A 24,827-nucleotide genomic window follows, 5' to 3' on the forward strand; every position below is an offset into this window, starting at 1 on the left:
CATCTTGACAGTGATACTTAAGCTTTAATTTAAAGCATACTTAATTAAGAACAGATTAAATAGGCTGAGCCCAGCATACTGCTCACATTCAGCTCTCTCAGGGCACCACAGTAGTTCAGATGGCCTTGCTATTGATGTCATTCCAGGAGGTGTCACTCCTGCACTAAGTCTTTACTCATTGACTTGACCTCAGGTGACGGAATCTGAGTCCTTTCGCCATGGACTGTCCCAGTCCCCGTCTGATGGCTTTGTGTTGTTCACAAACATTTGGAATAGGTTACATTTACATTTTTTTTTAAAATGTAGACATACAACACGGTAACAGGCCATTTTGGCACACGAATCCATGTGGCCCAATTTATACCCAATTAACCTACACCCCTGTTATGTTTTGTACATTATATAATTAAAAATGTTGAAATAATTTTAAAGTATCAAAGATTAATATGGAATGTCAACATCAATCTTTGGTGGCACAAATAGCAGTTAGCGCAAGGCACACCAGCAGCGTGGGTTCGAATCCAGTGCTGTCTGTCAGGAGTTTACATTTTCCCTGGGTCTGCATGGGTTTCCTCCGTGTGATAGTACAGATTCTATCACCAATGTGTATATGTACAGATGGTAGTGTCGGATGACTATGATTGGCTGAGAGTGTAGCCACACCTACCGGCAGGTCTTAAAGGAATGCTCCTAGCCAGACCAGGTCATTCTGGATTGGTCGACCTACTTGTGATATGCTCCAGTCTTTTAGTTAATAAAAGCCTTGGTTTGGATCAACAGTCTTTGGTTCTTTCGACACTCACTACACTCCAAGTGCTCCGGTTTCCTCTCACCTTTCAAAAATGTGCAGGATTGTAGGTTAATTGGTATATTTTGGCGAGCCCGGGCTTGTAGGCCAGAAGGGCCTAGTTACTGTGCTATATGTCTAAATTTTAATAGCAGCCTATCCAAAGCCTCAACAAAATAGGATCCCTTTAGGTCAGTACTCCATCAAATGTCCTGGACTCGTTGGAGAGTTCAGGGTCACAGCAAGAGGTCAGCTGTGCTGACATTTGATCTCCAGCATGTATTGTACCTGTGCCCCACCGTGCGTGGAGACCGAAGTACAGATACACTGGTGTACACTCTGCTTCTGTGCAGGTCAAAATAAGCCCAAGGGAATGGGACACCACAGAGTTTTTTTTCCAGTGCTAGATTTACCATGGTGCAGCTGAACTAGGGCCCCACAAAAACTAGGGCCCCACAAAAACCAGCCCCCCACATTAAGTGAAAAAAAACATATGTATGTGTGTGTGTATATTGTTATGAGCCCAAAGGACCCCAAAACCCAGCAACAATAGAAATTCACCGAAATGGTTACTTAAATAAAAGTTGCTTTTAATTATTCTTAAACATGAAAACAAGATCAAACTTTAAAATTACTTAACATAACTTAACCCCCTTCAAATTCTTAGCACACATTTATGTAATGTGTGTGTAAGTTCAGAAAAGTTCTTTGACAGTCCAATCTGACTTCTCACTCCTCCAAGTTCACTGGTATCAGGCAAATCTTATACTGTGCATAGAATTTAAGATTTGTGAATTTGTGCTTGAAAGGTAAATGGTTATTGCTCAGGAAGGTTCTTGTCAGTTTTCAGAAAGAGATTTATTGCTCGTTGGACACCCACAACTGATTCCTTCTGAACAACCACTTCAGCCGAAGAAACTTGCCTCATCAGGGTTTTCCAGATGAAAACCTCTTTCTTTCAGGTCACCACAGAGTTCCTTTTCTGTTTCCTTTATTTCAAGTGAAATATTATGCAGCCAGCCATCTCCTTTTGTATGGACCACTAGCACTCACAACCCATCTTCATAATGGGGTATTTCCACAAGCTTGCCAGCTTGTCCTGTTCCGGTCCCAGTTGCTGCTGCTGAACTGTAGAACTGAATTCTCTCCCTCTCTCTTTCTCTCAGAGAAAAGCTTTTCTCTCTCTGCTTGCAAAACCACATGCTCCTCTTAGAACAGCACTTCTGCACTCAGACAGACTGTGGCTCGGACCTAATGTTCTGAGTTTGTTCATCTGTTGCTTTGCAAAACAATAATCCATTACTCCACAGCATGTCCAATTAACACCTACCTGTGAAATCTTTATAGGCCTTCTTCAAAGTTTGTGCAAAGGCACTCGGAGCCTTTGGCTGGCTTGACCAGAGCTCCAGCCTTTTAAATGAAATCTGTTTTGAAGTGTTGTATCTGTATGTAACCTAAATTTAAAAACCTGTCACAATTTAACTCCTTTAAAACATATCTATATACAATATAAAATATAATCTGTCACAGTGTATATACATATATCTACATATACAGGTTGTATTTAATATATTTGTGGTGTATGGCCTGGAAGAAAACTGAATTTTTAATCTATTATTTCACATTCAGCACCTATTGAGCCTTAATGTCTTGTCAGCTCGACAAGGAAGGGTCGAGGGGGAATCATTGTTGGGCTGTGCTTACGGTATCAGTTGGCCTTAATCCGGCCCTGCTTCTGTGTAACACCAGTGACCAGTTCTTAATTGGATCTGCCCCAATAATATGACACATTTCAAGAATTAAACATGATAATCCTAGAAATTTGAATACTATGTGACTGAACATTGATTCAGCTATGAGGAAATCATACTTGCAAACATTTCTCAGTCGTTTCTGTACAATATTCTTTCTTAGAGCATTGCATGAGAAGTCCACAGGTTAATAAAATACTCAGTTAAATTCCTGGAACCCCTCCACTCCTCACTGCTCTAACCCACAAACCACTCCAAATCTGCTTCCCTTGGGTATGGGTGTCACTCTGCGAACAATATGAATTCAGAGTTGGACTGCTATTTCCAACTTTAGGTTCAAACATGAGCCCGCAATCTTCCTTGAGGTAGTGAGTGAGACTGTGATTTAATTTTGCATTAAAAATATCTTTGATATACTTGAGAATGATAATCTAACTCAACTGATGAAGGATTTAGCAAAAAAGATCATCTTTTAAAATTGAATCTTTCAAAACCAAATGAATAACTAAAATTAATTTTTGAACCCTTTTCAGAACTGTTTCCTTTTATCAGAAATGATGCATTCATTTTCTCCACAGCAAGATTCCACAATATGAACCAGGTTACATCTTGTTTAGAAATATTCATCATGAGAGAAATATTGGCACGGGATAAATCCCATCTTCTTGAAAAATAATTCCCCCTGTCTTTTCAGATTTCAGTTATTGTCAGAGTACATACATGACATCACGGACAGCACTGAGATTCTTTTTCCTGTGGGCTAGGCAGAATTACCACAGTATATCCACAGAAAAGAATGGGAAGGGCCTTGTTTTAAAGTTGCTACAAAAATGAAGGTGCTTAGTTATTTCAAGTTGAGGTTTATTGCCATGTGTACTGAATACAGTGAGAAATGTATTTTTGTCAGAATTCCAGATAGACAACTATATATATATATATATATATATATATATATATATACACACACACACACACACACACACACACACACAGGAGTTTAAAAAAAAACACAGTACAGAGTTACAGAAATTAAAACAGAGCAAAGGCAATATTATTTCATAAGTGAGAAGTTCATTCAAGAGACTGATTATGGCAGGAAAGAAAATGGAGTTCAAAGATGTACCAACATTTGGTGTGTGTGGCAGTTGAATATTTGCAACATCTGCCAAACATGCCTTTCTTTTTAAATGCAACAATATTTGACTGAACCCAAGACAGCTTGTTTTTCTCTTCCCAGGTTCCAGGGAAAGTCCTCATTACGGCTGCCACTGGCAGGTCCTCATCCCTATAATCACATCACCGTGGAGTCAGCCTTTGACAATCCAATATATGAAACTGGAGTAAGTAATGAGCCCCTCCAGTTGAGGGACTTGGATTCTGAAAGTGCACCTGCCCAACTCTGAGCGGCCTCCATCGCATCACTGCCCTCCTCTCACTGGCTGCATGCCATTGACGTGAAGCTGTTCCGACACCATCTCCTCGTTGTCTCAAAAGTGTGTTGCATTCTATGTGTAAAGATCATCCTCATTCTAATTTATTTTCAGTCTCCACTTTTCTTCTGCTTCCGGTTTGACCTTTTTTTGGTGTCTATTTTCCTTTTACTTTTTGCTTGAAAGTGTGCAATGATATTTGAAAACTGCAAACCAACACAAATTTCTGTACAAGTTAGCCTATTTGCTTTTAATAGACGCGGGGCATCTGTGGGTATCTATTGCTTCAGGACTGATTACACTGGACAACCAAGATTTTGCTTCCTGAACACTTTTGGGGTATTTTATGGATTTTGGTCTGCTAATCACAAAAATCACATTACAATGTTTCTATGATGTGCCACTTTTTAGATATAACCTATTTACCAAACTACATCTAGCTGATTTACAATATGCTTCAAGCATACAAAAACATGTCATTAAAAATTCATTTTCTACCTTCGCGCTTGGACTTCTTCCCGGCTGATCTTGGTGCAGTCAGTGACGAACATGGTGAAAGGTTTCACCAGGACATTGTGACCATGGAAAAGTGGTATCAGGGCAACTGGAATCCATCAATGCTGGCCGACTATTGTTGGACACTGACACAAGAGGCATCAATGCTGAATGCAAACAAAAATTAGCGGCAAAACAGTTTTAAGTCAGTTGATTAAACATGCTAAATTCAATAGAAGTTAATTTAATGTTTCTCCAACTTCCTACGTGATAAAGCAAATCTGAAAGTGTCTTTTGTGTTCAGCTTAAAGTTGTCTATCAAAATCCCTGTTTTTATTCATGAAGCAAACCTTTTGAAAAAAATTGTTGTCCAGTGTTAGATCTGACAGAAGTGTGACTTGGGAGCTGCATTTTTGGGTATTGGGTAGTGAAAGGGATATGATTGTGTGATTGAATAAGAGCATACATTAAAAGCTTTTTGGGTGATTCAAAAGCCCATCACTCTCAATAAAGTTTGAAACCTCTGAAATGGAAATCCAATCTCTAGTGAGTCCGGTGGGTTCACAGCTTTCTCTGCATCCTGTGAACAACAGCTGCCTTGGAGGGAACCAGAGGCAGCTGATGTACTGGCAATCTTGCCAGAAGAAGCCATGTCATCGGTAAGTAATGAATAACTTGCATCCAAAGCCATTCAAATCAATTTTCAAGAAGAGTGCAGGTGTGGTTTCCAACATCTTGATAATTCTTTAGTTTCTTATTTTTTTAAGAACTGATGAACAGTCTGCAAACCTTCCTACGGTCAAGAAAACCTGTTGCTTTATACTAAACTTAAGGGGATTGTCATCAAAAATAGGCATCCTGGGTCAAGGGCTTTAAAAGAACCAGACTGTGATCACCTATTCAATCTTTTATGGGTTTAGCTGATTATCTCCTTATCCACCTTAGGACTGAGGGACTTGCCTTGTTCACTTGAATTTTAAAAGTGTTTGATAATCTAACTCAGCAATTTTCCCTGTTAAAGTACTCCTGCAATACACCCTGTGTTCTAGGACCTTACAATGCTGTAAAATATTTAACAGACACGCTTTTGCTGTGAGAGGCTAAAGTTTTCTTGTGGGTTCTATTTTCCACTTATTTCATCAATGAATAGACTGGGGATTATGCCAGTTCCTTTGATACACATTGTGAATGGAGAGGATAGCCTATTGAATTTGTTTTGATTATACAAAGTTAGATATTTGATGCACTCTTCAATATGTAAGATCCTTTGTCCACTTATATTGATAATATTAGGCAGTTCCATTGAGAATGTTATCTCAGTGGTTCCTAAATTGTGTCTCATGGTGCAGTGTGAAAGTTTTGCAAATCCACCGGCACATGGTACAGCAAGTTTTATCATTTCATATTTCCTGATAATAAAGAAAAATAGTTAGCTTATTATATCTATGCAGGTCTCAGAGCAGTTCCATCAACCTTCAGCAGTTAGAGCCTTCCTCAAGGTCGGGGGCATTCTGCAGAAATGTTCAACCATCACTTCTGTCACAATCTTATCATCCCCCTGACTTCATGATCGTACATTCCTACCCTTATGTAATTCTGGGTAGAAGATCACCAGTAGAAGTTTAGCCTTGATGGCTTGCACCATATATCATGGTGTAAACATACCCTTCAACTCATCTTGTCCATGCCAAACAAATCTGATTCATTTGCCTGAGTTCAGCCCATTTCTCTCTGAACATTTTCTGTCCACATACCTGTCTAAATCTCTCTTCAGTGTTATAGTTATCCCTGCCTCTACCATCCTCTGGGAGCTCATTCCATATACCCACTCCCTCTGTATGCTCAGGACCCTCTTAAATCTTTCCCCTCTTGCTTTAAATTTATGCCCCTTAATTTTAGATTTTCCGACCCTGGGAAAGAGCCAATGACTTCTTACTGAACCTTGTGATTTCATAAACTTTTATAACGTACCTCTTGGTCTCCTGGACTCCAGGGAGAATAGTACCCACCTTCTCAACCTGACCTTCTATATGAAGCCTGGTTAACATTCTCATGCATCTTTGCTGAACCCCTTTCTGCTTAGTGATATCTTTAGGCAATGTCGTAGTTCTTCCGAGTTAGAATCTGTTGAAGGCAACAGATCTGACTTTCAGAAGCACATTAAACTCACAGCTTCTCCTACATTATATATCCCTCCAATTGCAAGGCAAATTGTCACTGGGCAAAATATTACCTAAATCTACATTCCATCCACATCAACTAGACAGTACAATCTAACCTGTCCATACCCAAAACAAAATCTATCCCAGATTTCATATGTTGCTTAGCAGTACCCTTTATATGCCAATGTACGGTAAAATCCCTGGTGTCTGGAATTCAAGCAACCAGCAAATAATGAAAAATGGAGGGAAAAAAATTAATTGAAATAAATAAGAATAAATAAAAATGTAAATAAAAGTTTTAAATTGTAAAAGTAAATGTTCTCTGAAGCAACACACCACCCAACTCAGCCAGAGGAGCACCTTGGTCGTGCCCCCGCCCGCAGCAGCTGTTTAAATAAAGTTTTGGTTGAATAAAGTGACATCGCCCAGGATGAAGAGCCAGTCGATGTTGCTGGGATGTCCCTCAAAGTGTTTCCCTATTGCTGCCTAGTAAGAGTCTAAGAGTCTTACCTTTATTAGTATTAAGTACCATACTTTGTGGCATATAAGACCCCCCACCATTTCAGCGGGGAATATTAAGAAAACTTTTTTTAGTGAATTTACGGGTAAGCATTTAAAACTTGGACAAAACATGTAACTAGGACAACAGGAAAAATCTTTCTAATAATAATACTGCTGTAATTTACAAGAAAAAGCAAAAGCGGCTTTAGCAGAAAACATTTTATAAAAACAAACTGCTGATGACATTTCCCTCGCTGGTTCCACTGCCCGCTCTCTCCCACCAGCCAGCTGTCTTGCCCTCTCCGCAGTCCCACTATCCCACACTCTCCTGGTGTCCTGCTACCCGCTCTCTCCCACCAGCCAGCTGACTTGCCCTCTCCGGAGTCCCACTATCCCACACTCTCCTGGTGTCCTACTACCCGCTCTCTCTCCCACCAGCCAGCTGTCCTGCCCTCTCCGCAGTCCCACTATCCCACACTCTCCTGGTGTCCTGCTACCCGCTCTCTCTCCCACCAGCCAGCTGTCCTGCCCTCTCCGCAGTCCCACTATCCCACACTCTCCTGGTGTCCTGCTACCCGCTCTCTCTCCCACCGGCAAGCTGTCCTGCCCTCTCCGCTGTCCCACTATCCCACACTCTCCTGGTGTCCTGCTACCCGCTCTCTCTCCCACCAGCCAGCGGTCCTGCCCTCTCCGCAGTCCCACTATCCCACACTCTCCTGGTGTCCTGCTACCCGCTCTCTCCCACCAGCCAGCTGTCCTGCCCTCTCCGGAGTCCCACTATCCCACACTCTCCTGGTGCCCTGCTACCCGCTCTCTCCCACCAGCCAGCTGTCCTGACCTCTCCGGAGTCCCACTATCCCACATTCTCCTGGTGTCCTGCTACCCGCTCTCTTCCAGCAGCCAGCTGTCCTGCCCTCTCCGCAGTCCCACTATCCCACACTCTCCTGGTGTCCTGCTACCCGCTCTCTTCCAGCAGCCCGCTGTCCCACTCTCTCCCAGCAGCCCTCTGTCCTGTTCTTTTCCGGTGCCCCACCATTGGTCCCTGCTCTGATCCCGCTGCCTGCTCTCCCCACCAGCCTGCTGTCGGACCCCGCACTGGTCCCACTGCCCTTGTCTCTCCCAGGGCAAGCGGGGCAGTGGGACCAACAGCAGGCCGCCGGGAGAGTCTTCCGACAGCCTCCCACCAGCCCCCACACTGATCCCACTGCCCCTTTCCCCCCTGACAGCCCACCCACCACAGTCAGTGTTACTCATTATTATGATTCTAATTTCAACTTCACATATAAGACACGGATATTTTAGAGCCATTTTCTGGGGAAAAAGAAGTGGATCTTGTACATCAAATACAGTATATTAGTAAGGATTGATCTGTAAACTTGGGGTAGAGGGGGTTAATTATGAGACTTACCTGATTAAAGTGAAATTTACATAATTAAGGACCACAATACAGATTTTTTTCAAATTACATTTTGCATGGTCTTTTGTCTCTTAACCTCTTTATTCTTAATGCAGGTGTAATAGTTGGGTGTAATTAGAGTGAGCCTTAGGCAATCAGAAAATTTCCAAATCCAACATCTGCAATCCCCATAGGTGCCAGATTCCGTGGATTTTACTGAACATTCATTTCTAATCCCAATTTAAAAATTGAAAATAATTCAATCCATGCCTCCATAAAATTAAACAAATTAAATTTCATTCAAGTGCATTAATCATTTGTTTGCCAAAGTTGTCCAAAATAAGTCATCCCTTTCATCCCTGTGCATATAAGAACTCCAGAAAACATGATTAGCAGTGTTCCTCCTCCTCTCAAACGTACCCAACTATTCCATGGCTGATCTATGCTGGCCTCCATTTCTCTTCTGTGCTAGTTCTCCATGGCCTCAGTTCCCCAATCTTTCAACAATGAATGGACAACGAAACTTCAATTATCTGGCTTTCACCACCTTCTAGAGTAGAGGAGAATAGAAATGAATCATTGTGAGAAGTTCATAAAAGCCCAGTTTTGAATGACCACCCTCTTATTTTGTAACATGGTTCAAGATACTCCCACTAATGGAAACATCTTGATCTATCCTGACATGTCCCCTTTGGATCTTACATGCTTCACTGAGATTACCCCTCATCTTCCAAAATCTCTATGTTATGTAGGACTTGTCCATGACAGAATGCATCAACAACCTCTTAATATCTTCAGCAGGGAAAAAGGAATCTACAATGTGAGCTTGCAGGGCTTCTGACTGGCTGTAGAGAGTAAGTCATATTATTCTTCATAGTAGTGTGCTGTTTGCATCCTTAACTCTGGGTAGAAAATTGTTTTCCATGGAAGAAATGTTCCAATGGATTTAATAGGCAAACCAGCATGACTCCAACATTTTTGAATTAGCCAAGCTCTGTGTGCAAAGCCCATGGGAACGAAATGGAAGATTTTCAGAATCAGAATTAGGTTTATTGTCATGAACATGTGTCACAAAATTTGATGTTTTGTGGCAGTAGTACTGTGTATTACAGGTGCAGAATTGCTATAAATTATGGTTTCATAAATACAATATTTAAAAATAAATAAATAATGCGAAAAGAAGCGAGGTAGCATCTATAGGTTCATTGACCATTCCGAAATCTGATGGCGGAGGGGAAGAAGCTGTTTTTCAAACATTGCGTGTGCGTCTTTTGGCTCCTGTTCCTCCTTCCTAATGATAGCAGCGAGAAAATGGCATGGCCTGGACCATGGGGGTCCTTGATGACAGAAGCTGCATTCTTGAGTCACTATCTCTTAAAGATGTCCTTAAAAGAATGGACTAATGCTCATTATGGCACTAGCCGCATTTACAAGCCTCTGTCGCCTTTTCCTAGCCTGTGCATTAGCACCTCCATACCAGACAGTGATGCAACCAGTCATGGAAATTTGCAAGGCTCTTTGGTGATAGACCAAATCTCAGAAATATCGCCGCTGCTGAGCCTTCTTCAAGGTTGCATCAACCTGATGGCCCCAGGATAGATCTTCAGAGATGTCATATCCAGAAATTTGAAGTTCCTTACTCTCTCCACTGCTGACCCCTTGATGAGGACTGATTTTGTCCTGATACTTAATGCAGGGTCAAATAATGAAACAACCAGCACCGTCTTAATTAGCCAAAATATCAAAGCAGTGACTAATGTGAATCTCTAAATCCCAGTTAAAGACAAAATAAATGTTTTTTTTTGTTTTAGACTTTCACTTTACTTGGAAATGGTCTGGTATTGAATTCTTGGACATTGTATTATGTACGATTAAATTTTGGGGAAGAGAATACTACATTTGATTATAAAAAATGATTATTATTTCTCAAACCAAAATGACAGGTCAATGAAACGTCATACACAAACAGCATTGACCATATGATACTTAAATTAGTGATCAGTCCTATATTTTAGTTACACATTTTACATTATTTTCTTTGTGAGGTAATAATAAATAAACTCAAAAATCATAAAATTTGAATTGCAATGACAATCCCAATTTGAATATTAAAAAGAGTAACATTTTTAAAATCTAATGCCAGGTAAATTCAAGAAATCAGCAATATACTCACTAATTTACTCCTTGCTTAATTATTTTTTTTAAAAACTGCACCAAAGTGGATTGTGTGGCCGCTGATCAAAATGATCTCCCGTAACTGTGACTGAATACTAATTTATCATTAAAATGTCTGGCATCTGTTCATTTTGTTTACAGTTTTTTTATTTCTTATTCATCTTCACTTTGTCGCTATGGTTCCGTGGGAAGGAGCTTGTGAAATATTCTTGGTTTTCTGATGCAGAAGTAAAAAGCCCGCTGTTGGCCAAAGGTAACTCCCAGCCAACAGTGTTTAATCTATGGTTTGTTGTGACCTTCCACTCATGAGCAATGATTTGCCATTTAAACTATAAAGGAAATCACAAAACAAACAATATTTTACTCGTTGTTACCATTTCCTTTAGCCCTGGAGTCCCATTCAACAGGATAACAAGACTGAGAATCCCTTTAAACTGCAGCACCTGGGTAGCCCCCCTGAGTCCTGGGTGCGATTACTGGGGCAAAGGTGTTCAGGTAGGTGGCTGCCTGGTGACGCACACACGCAAGCACTGACGTCACTGGAATAAGCACGCCATTTTCCTGTTCACATCGCCTGTGTACGCGACGTGGGTAAGTTTAACTGGATTCCGATGAGGTTGACTAGGTCTAACCTGTTTAACTGCCATGTAACTGGGGCAGTAACCAGGAAAATTACCCAGTTAACCCCATTTTACAAGGCAGTTTGACGCAGGCTACAACTGGGCTCCAGCTCCTGATTGGGCAGGGATTTGGCTCAAACACCACCAGATACTTAATCCAATGTCAATCTTACATAATTAAAAACAAATCTGTTGTCTCTGGCTTTTGCCAGCTCAGATTTATTTTGTTCCAGTCACACATTTCACCCATTAGTTGTGGCTGTCAACTGTGAACAGTTTAATCCTGACACACCCATTGCTCCATTGTTTTCTCACTGTTTGATTTTCATGCTCCTGAAGAAGTCACAACTGCCCCTTTACTATTGGTTGAGAAAAATGTCTCTAGTTGGACTGATGTGAATGAAGTAATCGCCAATTTGTCCAGAATAGAAGCAGTCCCATTTCAGGAGGTAGTCATTCAGTCTCATCATTTCTCTTTTGTGTTCCCTTGGTGGTAACTGGAGAAGGCCTTTTGGGACATCCAATTACAATAAAATCCCATTTTCTGCAATTCAAGTAATCGGCAGCCACAAGCATCTGGCAAAATAAATTGGTAAAATAAAATACGCAAGTTTAAAATTGGCAAACATCGCCGTTAGTTCACCAATCACACAACAAACAGTTTCAAAATTTACTTATCCAGCAATCCACCAATCCCCTGGATTGGTCCTGGATACCAAGGGTTTTAAACATTGACATTAAATGAAAGACCAGACTGACAGAACCAGTGCATAAATTCATTTGATTGAAGCCACAAGCTCCTGTTGTCCCACAAAGCAAAGGTATTCATTTAAAATTGCTCCAACAAATAACAGGCAGAAGTATAATAGGCCAAATGGCCTCCCTGCGCACTGTTCAATTTCCATGGTTTTAACCATCTTTTACATGTGAAATTGTAACATGACAGAATGTCCTAAAGATAATAAAGAAGTATTTAGAAAGGATGGCCTTTAAGGAATATTATCAACAAAAATGATATTAAACAGCATTTTCTGATGATGGCTAAGTGAGACGTTCCCACAGGCTGTGAAATCCAGGTTTGGGACCCACCAATCTACCTGCTGGGCACTGGGAAGGCTGTGCACCAGGTAGAACAGAGCAGTCAACTGAAGTTTGCTGGACAGGATCATTGCTATTTAGAAGCTGTGAGAAGGACAGTGCACTCAACCTCAACCCCTGATACAGTAAGGGTCCTCATGGAACAATCAGAGACACTCATTTTCACATATCTGGGATTCTGCTCTCGGGACACCGCAAAAAGCGATGGTCACACTCCTCTGATCTGATTTATTGAAGTACAATAAAACCCTCGGTGTCTGGCACCTGTGGATATCAATAGATGCTGGATAAGTGTATTTTCCAGTTGCTTGAGACTTACTTTGATAATGCCTAACTAATACACCTGAATTAAGAATAAACAGTTTAAAAGACAAAAATACTATATTGTACTTGCACTGAACAACTTTTACTTGCATGAATCTATAAACCTTAAAGCATTTTACTTATTTTTAGTCACATTCTTTGAAAACATTTAACTGCCTCTGCATCTGCAGGTTCCTCCCCTTCCACGGAGCTGCCCGAAAGATTAACAATAATATTATAAATAATTAACACCCCCCCACCCCCCATGTTTAGGGCTGAAGCCTCTGACAGGGGTAACTCATACTGGATAAGGAGACACTTTTCAGAGATTCATCCCAACAGCGAGCAGCATCAATCAGCTCTTTATCCTGGGAGACGCCATTGACATTTCACACAACTTTATTCAAGCAGCTGCTATGAGCAAAGCACAACCAAGGCACCACTGGCTGAATATTTGATCCTATCTTCACCAAAGGTTGGTTTATGTGTTACTTCAGAGAACATTTACTTTACAATTTTAAACTTATGTATTTTTATCTATTATTTTATTCCTATTTATTTATTTTTCTCTTTTTTTTTTTGCTGGTAGCTTGAAGCTGCCGGTTGCTTGAATTCTGTATACCAGGGGTTTTACTGAACCTGTTCAGATCATAACCTTGAAAATAGGATGGCTGCCAGGTGGTTAAGCAGGTCAAAAGAGTTCTTTTGTATTCATTCTTAATGAACTGTCTTCAGACCAGACAGTACCATAGGATTCTGGCCCATGCAGGAATATTACTATAAAGTGTTAATTTTCCGGAACTCATGGAGAGGCCTATATTTCTTGGAGGCACAAGAGACTGTAATCTGGAGAAATAAAAAACAAATTGAATTTGGTATTTTGGCCTGTGTTTATTTTCAATTTATAGAACATTATGTGAATTTGATGGGGGAGAATTTTACATTCCAATAATATTAAGGAAGACTAGAAGGAGATTTGGCCATTGCTTTGAAGATTTTAAAGAATACTTTAATTAATTTTACCCCCAAATTGTATTTGGTTTAGGTCATTAACAGGCATTTAAACAGAGATATGAAGCATATCTACCATGCGCAGGCTAGTTTAGTTAGTTTAGATTTGCATCCTGGTCAGTGGGTACCTTTGCAATTCCCTGGCTTTATCAAACACTCCACTTCCCACATCACATTTGTGTCACCTAGACAATCGTGGTCTCCATTCCCATCACAATCATCCACTCTTTTCCCTTCAGTCCCCTTCATCTCCATAACTTAAAACAAGATGGCTTTCTCATTTTTCCAGTTTGGTGAAATATTAATATATAGGTGCTCCTCAACTTACGATGGGATTACGTCCGGAAAACCCATCGCAAATTGAAAAAAATCTTAGGTTAAGAATGAATACCGCACCTACCATTTTTTTCTAATTACATTTTAAGTACCTTTAGTCCACACTGGAAAAAAACCATTAACGTACACAGCTGAGCATGGTTGAGTCAGCACTGTGAGAGAGTAGTGTGCCGCCACATATCACAAGCACAGGAACAGATCGGAATTCTAAATTGAAAGTACAGATCTGATTCATCGTAGCTTCAAAAACTCATGTTGGACCATGGTAAGTAGAGGAGCACCTGTTCTGCTTATCTCTCCCCAGATACTTTCTGACCCTAATAACTGTTTTCAGCATTTTTGATTTATTACAATAGAAATTAAAACAGCTTAGATGTGAAACTCCAAATCATGTGTGGGTTTAAGACTGGCATTTAGTTAAAAATTCTTTCTGAAAGAATGACGTACAGTGATGGAGAAATCATTGAGGTCTTCCTAGCTCTGTGCTTCAGCTGTTAGTACCTTTAACAAGGATGTTTGAAACAAGTGAAAGTCTGCAGACACCTGTGAGTGTAGTTTATACACAAAGATGCTGGAGGAAACTCAGCAGGTCCCACAGCATTCATAGGACCCTTCTCCAAGGTATGAGCAAAAAGCAGGCAGGTGAACCTTTGAAACAAAATGATTTACTCTGTGTGTGTGTGCACACGCACACATCTGTATGCTTCAATATATGTGCATGTGTACTGACAATAACCACAGCAGCAGTGTGAGTATAAGACAGCTTTAATAAACTAATATGTACACTAAGAGGTCTCGTCTCTCTGCAAGACCTCTTAGTGTACATATTAGTTTATTAAATTGTACTAACAATAACTACATCAGCAGTGCAAGTATAAGACAGCTTAAATAAACTAATATGTACACTAAGAGGTCTTGTCTCTCTGCAAGACAAACCTGGAAGGCTAGACTGTAGCTCTGGAATGCTTTATATACAAGGTCACCGGGATGACCCCTGGTGACCTAGTGGTGTAATTACATCTCACCACAGCATGCATCTGTGCGCTTGTGTGTGTGTGTGTGTGTGTGTGTGTGTGTGTGTGTATGTGTGTGTGTGTGTGTGTGTGTGTGTGTGTGTGTGTGTGTGTGTGTGTGTCCAGTTTAAGCTGTTAAATTTTACTAGCATATAGTTTCCCAACCAGGACACAAAAGGTAGTTTTACTCAGCATATTTCCACAGGGCCTGATTACACCACCAAGTGGTAGGGGAAGGTTCTCCACAACAATATCATTCAAATCATAGAAAATGTCGAAGCTTGTCCAGCCCATCACATCCATGCCATAGGAAAAAACCAGCTAGCCTTCCCAAACTAACCTTCCAGTACTAGGTCCAAAATCCTGAGGGTGAGGGCTCTTCACAAGTGCACCCAAGTGCAGTTTAAATATACTGACAGTTTCTGACCTGCTGTTCTTCCAAGCAGTGAATTGCAGACTCTGAGAACTCTCTGGAAGTTAAGAATATTCTCATACCTTCATTTTTTTTTACATATTTTCAGATTTCCCATTAACTATGGTTAATTTATGCTTTCTAGTTCATGAAACCTTCTACCCAAAGAAGGTCCATCAAAGACCCTCATAATTCTATATGTTATATTTAAGAGTCCCCTGACTTGTCTCTGTTCTAAAAATTACCTTCCTAACTCATCCAATATTCCCTCATAACCACAATTTTCCCGTCTTGGTAACATCCTCAGAAGACTATAAGAAGGAGGAGTTGGCCATCTGGTACTTCAAGCCTGCTCTTTCATTCTTTTATCTCAGTCCTATTTTACTGAGCTATCTCCATTTCCTTTGATTCCCTAAATACAGTGGTTGTCAACCTTTTTTCCCCTCCCACATGCCACCTTAAGTAATTCCTCACTAACCACAAACCACCTATGATGCCATAGGTGGTTTGTGGTTAGTAAGGGATTAGTTAAGGTGGTAGGGGAATGAAAATAAAAGGTTGGGAACCATTGCCTTAATACAATGGTCCAACTATCTCAGTATTTGATCTGCACCCTCAACTGTGTCACTTCTGATAATGAAGTAACCAACTAGGGCAGTGTAAATTATAGTGTGATTTCCTGCTCTTCTTTTCTGTACCTCTACTAATAATGGAAAATAACCAGCCATATTAGTTTTGGTCAACATCTATTCTTTAAGGATCTGCGGAGAGACATACCATGGTCCTTTTGCTCTTCCACACCACTTGAGAAACCTCCAATTTATTCCACATTTTCTTCATCCATCTTAGATGTCACTTGATTAAATTCTATCGTCCACTATTCTGCCCAACTGACCATGCTATCTGCACCTTCCTGTGATTCAAAATTTTCCTCCTTGAGACAATAATCAGCAAACTGCTTTTTCGTGCCCCCAAGATTTAGATCTGTATCATCAATATATTTTACAAAATACATGATATGAATGTTTATTGTCATATACCTAAGTACAATGTACAGATGTGCTGGAATTCTTCCTTTCTGCATTCAAGGTACATAAGGTACAACAATAACAATTAAAGTAATATGCCATGAGACAAAAAAAATGACAATAATGTAAAAGGCGACATTAATAAATATTCAAAGTTCCAGTTAGACCAAAAGTATTGTGACATAGTGCAGACGGACCTTCTGTTTGCCCTGGAATAGTTTAGATCAGGGGTGGTGTTGCTCGATCAATAACCACAAGTAGTTAAAGGCTTCAATATCCAGAACAATGGGCATGTATCTACATACTGCTGGCCCAGATCCAAGGCTGGTATGGAGGGAGGATACTAGGCCTATCAGTCTTTATTGGGGATCTTACGGGGAGGAGTTACAGGGACGGAGGCAGGCCAGCCTGTACATCCCAGTGAGGTCACACCTGCACTACCATGTTCCACCACAGATGGCCAACCTTTTAATTTTGACATACAGCACGGTAACAGGCCATTTCAGCCCACGAATCTGTGCCGCCAAATTAACCTACAACCCCCTGGTATGTACTCATGGGATTTCAAATCAAAAATTAAAAGTTTGGCTATCCCTGGTTTAGATAGAGGAATGAGTTCATTGTCTTGTGGAATTCCACTAAATACAGCCTACCCGCCACCAAAAAAAACCCACATCGTTCATCCATTACCCTTTGCTTCCAGTCACTGAGGCAATTTGCCACTTCCTCTTTGGAGCTTTTACTTTGACTTGCAGCACATAGAACCACATCAAAATCATTGCTAAAAGTTTATGTAGATGACATGAATTAATGATCTTCCTTCCTACCTTCGCAAAAAATGTATTCAAGTTAGTCAGATACACTCGACGTTAACAAATCCAAGTTAATAAATCCAAGTTGACTCTCTCTGATTTATCTTTCTTCTTTGGCTTGGCTTCGCAGACGAAGATTTATGGAGGGGGTAAATGTCCACGTCTGCTGCAGGCTCGTTGGTGACTGACAAGTCCGATGCGGAACAGGCAGGCACAGTTGCAGCGGTTGCAAGGGAAAATTGGTTGGTTGGGGTTGGGTGTTGGGTTTTTCCTCCTTTGTCTTTTGTCAGTGAGGTGGGCTCTGCAGTCTTCTTCAAAGGAGGTTGCTGCCCGCTGAACTGTGAGGCGCCAAGATGCACGGTTTGAGGCGATATCAGCCCTCTGGCAGTGGTCAATGTGGCAGGCACCAAGAGATTTCTTTAAGCAGTCCTTGTACCTCTTCTTTGGTGCACCTCTCAGTGGCCAGTGGAGAGCTCGCCATAGAACACAATCTTGGGAAGGCGATGGTCCTCCATTCTGGAGACGTGACCCACCCAGCGCAGTTGGGTCTTCAGCAGCGTGGATTCGATGCTTGCGGATTCTGCCAGCTTGAGTACTTCGATGTTGGTGATGAAGTCATTCCAATGAATGTTGAGGATGGAGTGGAGACAGCGCTGATGGAAGCATTCTAGGAGCCGTAGGTGATGCCGGTAGAGGACCCATGATTCGGAGCCGAACAGGAGTGTGGGTATGACAACGGCTCTGTACACGCTGATCTTTGTGTGTTTCTTCAGGTGGTTGTTTTTCCAGACTCTTTTGTGTAGTCTTCCAAAGGCGCTATTTGCCTTGGCGAGTCTGTTGTCTATCTCTTTGTCAATCCTTGCATCAGATGAAATGGTGCAGCCGAGGTAGGTAAACTGGTTGACCATTTTGAGTTCTGTGTGCCCGATGGGGATGTGGGGGGGCTGGTAGTCATGTTGGGGAGTTGGCTACCTCAGTTTTCTTCAGGCTGACTTCCAGGCCAAACATTTTGGCAGTTTCCGCAAAACAGGACGTCATGCGCTGGAGAGCTGGCTCTGAATGGGCAACTAAAGCGGCATCGTCTGCAAAGAGTAGTTCACGGACAAGTTGCTCTGATTTATCAGTGCCTCAAGAAATGGAGGTTTCAACTTTTTCCTTTTGAACAGAATCCAGTATTTTCCCCAATAATTCAATACAGAAGTTGGGAATTTAGTAAACTTCAGGGTGTAGTCAAACAAAATAAGAAGCAGCCAAACATTTGGCAGCAACCAACAACATGATAATTTGTTATGTTGGAGATAGCGGACAAGACCTCATAATCGATGTGAAACACAGAAGTCCGCAGATGCTGTGATTGTAGTAAAAACACACAGTAACTGCTTAGAAGAACGCAGTCAAACTTGCAGCATCCAGAGGAGGTAGAGATATATGACCTGACATTTCAGGCCTGAGTTTTAAGCAAAAAGTAGGCAGGTGTTTGAATAAAAACTGGGGAGAGAAAGGGGGAAAAATTGGAGGGGGGAGTCCAGATCAACAGACGGAAGGTGTTAATTGGATATGGTAAGAGGAGCAGTGAGAATTGATTAGGCAGAGGGAAAAGGGAAGAGAGAGATACAGAAATAGAGGAAAAGATACGGGGGGGGGGTGTTTAATGGAAACTGGAGGAGTTGATGATAATGCCATCCAGTTGAGGATGATGAGGTGTGGTTCCTCCAATTAAGGAATGGTCTCAGACTGGCAGTGCAAGAGACCATAGATAGACACGTCAGCGAGGGAATGGGACAGGGAATTGAAATGGGTAGTCACTGGGAAATACATGCTATTGCAGCAAACAGAGCTGAGATATTCAACGAAGTGATCTCCCAGTCTCTCTGATGTAGAGAAGAGCACAACAGGAGCACCAGATGCAGTCAATGACCCCTGCAGATTCAGTAATGAAGTGTTGCTTCACTTGGAAGGACTGTTTGGGTGGTGAGGGAGGAGGGGTGGGCGCAAGTGGAGCATCTCCTGCAGTCACGGGTGGGTAACAAGAGGACGATTAGTAAGGAGGAAGAAGTAGATGAGAAAGTTAAGGAGGGAGTGGTCCAAGCAGAAGGCAGAGAGAGAAGGAGAGGCGAGATATGTGGATATGTATCTAGTGATAGGACCACATAGTAGATAGCAGAAATGGCAGTGTAGGATCTGTGGACGCGGAGGCTAGCTGGGTGGTAGGTGAGGACAAAGACAATCCTGGTGGAGGGGACCAGGGAACAAATGAAGGATATGCGCATAGGCCTGAGTTGATGGTGGTAGAGGGTAAGCAACATTGTTTAAGGACAACATCTCTGATGACCTGGCATGGAAGACCTCGTCCTGGGAACAAAGGGGATGGAAATGGAGGAATTAAGAGAAAGGAATGGAATCTTTACAAGGGACCCAGTGTGAAGAGGTGTAGTCAAGGTAGCTGTGGGAGTCGTGGGTTTGTAGAAACTGGCGAGAGTTTGTCTCCTGAGAGATACAGAGAGATCGAAAAAAAGAAAAATGTTGCTAGAGATGGAGCAGGGTGGAAGTTGGCTTCAAAATGGATAAAGTTGACAAGCTCATCATGGGTATATGAGGCAACACCAACATAGTCGTCAATGAAGTGGAGGAAGAGTTGAGGGGCCTAGCCTGTGTAGGCTTGTGGCATGGATTGCTCTATGTAGCCAACAAAAAGACAGGCATAGTTGGGACCCATGTGGGAAATGATACTCAGGATGAAGTGGGAGAAGAAAATCAAGCAATGGAGGAGATTACTGAGGTGTGCAAACCCCTTTTATTATTACATGGCATAAAATAGTTTTGAGCCAATAGCATTGAATTTGAAAAAAAATATTGTTTCTTGCTAGTTACCACCCCGCCAACCTTCATGCCCAACAGATCCTATTCTGCCATTTCTACCACCTACTACGTGATCCCATCACTAGACACATATCTCCCCTCCTCCCCTCACTGCCTTCTGCAAGGTACCCTCCCTCCATGATTTCCTCTTCCACTCCTCCCTCCCCACCAATCATCCCCTTGTCACCTACCCCTGTGACTGCAGTAGATGCTCCACATGTGCCCACCCCTTAACATTTGAAAAAGACAATAATGCTGAAATTTCTTTGATACAGCCAACATTTTAGACTATTGCCCCACTTCTGAATTGTCAGAATATATAAACCTGAAATTCAATCTCTGCACTCTCCAAATGAATGGTGTAGGGCTTTGGATTTTCTAGCGTTTGTATCCACATGTGCCAAACTAATATTTTGTAGGACAATGCTCTTTTGAATCTTTACTGCTGCATTAAAGGTGCTCTATCAATGTAAGCTGTTGTTGTTTCAGGCCATTTATATTTTACAATTATTTAAACCAAGTCCTCCAACTTGTGGGAGATTTCGTAGTGGACCACCCATTGCAATGGGGTAATCCAAGTCAAAACAACCTAACTTGACGGTTTCACTATTCAAACTGAAAGAGAACATGTCAGACACAATATTAATCCACTTCAAAATCTTAAGGTTATTTTGTGCCATGCACTTACTTCCCTGGCACATCTGCTTCATATTTTTTGTATAAATTGTTCCCAAATATGAGTCGGAGTTAAACCCATTGTAAATGTAAATAAGGAGTCTATTTTAGACCTCCTGTGGAAAGTAAGTACAAATAGTATTGGGCCAGCTACACTCAGGAAAACCAGATCTTACCAGTGGTCCATAAAGCAAGACTGAAGACTGCCAGAAAGGTACTTAATTCATTAAAAATTCAGATTCCTGCTTCCTGGTTATCTACCCTTCGCTTTAAGTGGTATAATGGTAGAGCTACTGGCCTAGAGGTGAAACATCAGGACCATTTAACCCAAGACATGGGTCTGAATGGAGACAATGTCAGCTGGGAATAGAAATTCAAGTAATTAACTAACTCTTTAAATATCAAGGGGGGGGGGGGGGGGAAAACTATCAAACAATCGGATTGAGGTAAAACTTGATCTATTTTCTGATTGTACTTCAGGGAAGAAAATCTGATCAGGCCTAAATGTGTTTCAGAACCATTAAAGTGGTTGATATCTAATTACTTCTTTACAGGTGGACAATATGAGTCAGTATGATCAGCGATGTCACATCCTGTAATCAAATCAATAAGTAATCACTTGGCCAGAAACTGCTTGCTGGCACCACACTCCTGAAATTCCAAACTTTCAACATCAAGCGACCTGGGTGGGATTTTCTGAAAAAAAATATTTGCAGGGCCACGGTATGAGTGAACACCCAAGAGCAGGCCGACCCAATCAGCTGCAGGATTTGGCAAAGCAAATCTCCACGTCACTCCGTTTAATATTGTTTCTGGCAATCAGCTCGACAAAATAATCCAACAGCCGCTGACGTTGCATTATTGCACCTTTCTGCACCATAGCTGGTGAGGCAACAACCCTAGGCAATTCCAGCAGGAAATGTGGGATTCCCACCAATTAAACAAGGACTGCATATGCATTGACTTATCAGCTTCAAAGCTTTTGTTGTCCAGAAATGCTAAATTCAGGTGTCTGTGAGATATTCTTCTTTGTGCCTTTGTCCATCACATAATTTTATATTTTCCATTAGTTCTTTCATGCATGTTGTTCTTTTGCAACAGATCTTCTGAATTATTTGTTCTACCTCTGTTGGTCTTGCGATGAGGAGATTACGCTTTAAATTGATTGTCCATTCACAGGTGCACAATTGAGTTTCACAATGGATCACTGATTGTCGCCATGGAGATCTCAGCAGGCAATCAGGGATGACAGGGAGCAGGGATGGCACATTTCTGCTGATCAATACTGTATTTCAGTGATTTCATTAATAATGCCTATCATTAGTGCCTTTGTCATGGAAACACCACTATACCCTGCTGTATGTTATTTGATTTTCAGGAGGCACGGGAATATGAGGTTTCAATTTAAAGATGGACGGTTCTCGCTGCAGAAAAACCCCCTTGCCTTCTAGACACTTTCTCGTTAAGTCTTGTCCTACTGCCCCTCTCCACTGTTTGAAATCAGCTTTGCTTTCTGAAACCAGTTATTGAACACAACCTTTCCGAAGCCTAATTCTGAGAACAATTTTTCTCTCCAGCAAAGAAAAAAGACTAAACACACTTGCGTCTGTCAATCTGCTTGTCCAGTGAGTTCAAGTTAAGTAATAGGTGTACTTGTACATTTTTGTGTGCATTACAGACACAACCACATTATAATTATTCTTCAATGTTAAAGAATGCCATTCTAGTAGATAAAACCAATTTAAATTATGAAGCTTTTACTATGTATTTATTCTCGTTTTAAAATGTAAAATGTTTAAAAAAAAGTAAAATGGTGGTATTGATGCTTTTTTATCTTGCTTCCCATGGTGCATACCTGAGAGTCATACCTGATTGTACCTGAGAGTCTAAAATAGGCATAACCAGGGGAAATTAAATTATTTCTCTATTCTCAGTAGAATCTGTGTTGGTGAAAAAAAAATTAAACACTCATAAAAAAAAATGGTAAAGCATACAACTTCTCAACATCATCTGGTGGCCCACTACCCCTATTGATAAATACTGCAGAATTGACCTAGACAGACACATTAAAATTAAACTGGTTGTTGAAAGGCGTTGAAATAAATGATTGTTCCCCCTATTGAACGTGAATTAAGGAAGAGCTTGGTGCATTATTCAGGTCATATAATACACTTTTTAAATAATGCAATTTGTCACAAACCTAACAATGTGGTCCATACAGTAATACGAGTATTATTATTTAGAGATTGGGATCTGCACCTTATCCTAACATACATGTAAACATATATCAATTTTGCTGATGGGTTTGTGATTTTGACTGATTATTTCAGATTGTTCATGTTTATGTATGTTCACTTTTATTCATCCCCTCACCTGCTAACTATCCTGAGGTACCAACTGTACAGGGTGTTGTAGTTATACGCAGAAACGCAAACAATGCTGCACCTTGGACGATATGCTGGTATAGTGGGGACCCTGGAGTAGGGTCTCTCTCTCCCCAGCCACCCTTACTTCTTTTCCTTCGCTGAGGCAACTTGCAACACTAACACCACCCCACCCCCATCCAAGAGAAAATGCCCTAAAAAATATGAGCAGTTCGTAGGTCAACTCTGATGCCAATCGTCTATCCATTATAACTACTTCCCATACAGAGCAGATTATATCACAACCACCAAAGCCTCGCATCCCACACATAGAATAATGAAAGGGAAAAAAAAGATTCCATCCAACCATTCCTACAATAAGATAAGCTTAGACATTAATAAGACCAAAACTTAAGCCAGTTGCCCTCTTACAAATGAGTAAAGCCAACAAACCCATTCAAAAACACACAAACACTGCAAACGTCTTCTTTTTATAAAAGAATATCAAATCTGCAATAAACAATTTTTGCTGAAAATGTGTCTCTTATACAAGTGTGATCATGCTTTGATGGACTTTGTTGCATTCATAAGAGGTGTTTACTGATTTGATAAAACAGAGTGTTTTTTCTTATCCCAGATCACGATTAACTATAAGCATGAGAAATTGAATAGAGTGACTTTAATAGGCTGAGTGACTTTGTTGGAATAAAGAAACGTAAAATGCAATAACAACTTGCAACCTGCAGGAGGACTAATGCTTAATGATCATTCTGCTCAATTCTGAGTTATCGAAAACTGTCTGTCGATGCATATTGAGGTTCTGTTCTAAAAAATTAATTTAACTGTTGTAAAATCATGTTGCCTTCAAGAAAGGAAAGTTGATATTTAAGGGGTTAACCGAGTAGAAGCCTGGAAAATCCTGGATATGTTCATTGCCATTGTAAATTTTATAAGTGTATCAGTGAGTGGTAGGGTCTGAGGAAGTTGACAGGACTGTGGGGAGAATTTTTAAAAAAGGATTAATGAGGGATTAGTGTAAGTGGGTGCTTGATGGTTGGACATGTTAAGAGAGCTGAAGGATGTGCTTCTGTACTGTATGAATCTATGATGTTCCTGAAATATTCAAAAGAAGTAACATTGTTCTGTAACATCATTCAGCTGCAATGTCTTTTTGTTTGTGTCCAAAGAGCCTTCAGTAAGTTCTCAGGGGAAAACAAAATTGTTTGAAATGCACAGTAGAACGTCAGCATAAAAGATGTAGGACACCATCTTGGTTGTGAGTTCACCATGCTTCCATTTACAGTAGCTGCAAACAGCATGCAACACACATTCAATGTCACTCACCTCCATATGGCGCAGGCCACTCATGCTGAAATTATCCATCGCAAGACATCCAAAGTGTGCTTCTGTGCTAGTGATAGGAATGTTGGCCTATCGCTGTAGAATTCCTGATAGATCCTGTCACAGTGAAGTCCCTTTTGACATTTCCACCCAGTCCCATGAGTTAATCCATGTACCCCATCCTAAGCTAACCCCAAGTCCTTCAACTTCCACCAGTACAGCCTGCCCTAATTAACTTACAGCCCCTCATTCAACTTAA

At 41.0% G+C, this 24,827-nt stretch overlaps 1 protein-coding gene across 7 annotated transcripts in view; it reads left to right on the top strand.

The window, feature by feature from the left end:
• sez6b (seizure related 6 homolog b) overlaps nt 1-23,703 on the top strand; it is an 813,765-nt gene extending 790,062 nt beyond the window's left edge. For 6 of the 7 annotated variants that reach the window (XM_069911061.1, XM_069911062.1, XM_069911063.1 and 3 more), the window contains one exon: nt 3,776-5,523. In XM_069911061.1, the coding sequence (XP_069767162.1) occupies nt 3,776-3,941 (166 nt within the window). In that variant the 3' untranslated portion in view covers nt 3,942-5,523. Of the gene's footprint in view, nt 1-3,775; nt 5,524-22,242 lie in introns of those variants that run through there. The other variant, XM_069911066.1, reaches the window with a different exon arrangement.
• Nucleotides 23,704-24,827: the final 1,124 nt, after the last annotated feature.

This window comes from Narcine bancroftii, chromosome 14 (assembly GCF_036971445.1).
Source record: "Narcine bancroftii isolate sNarBan1 chromosome 14, sNarBan1.hap1, whole genome shotgun sequence".
NCBI classification, from domain to species: Eukaryota; Metazoa; Chordata; class Chondrichthyes; order Torpediniformes; family Narcinidae; genus Narcine; species Narcine bancroftii.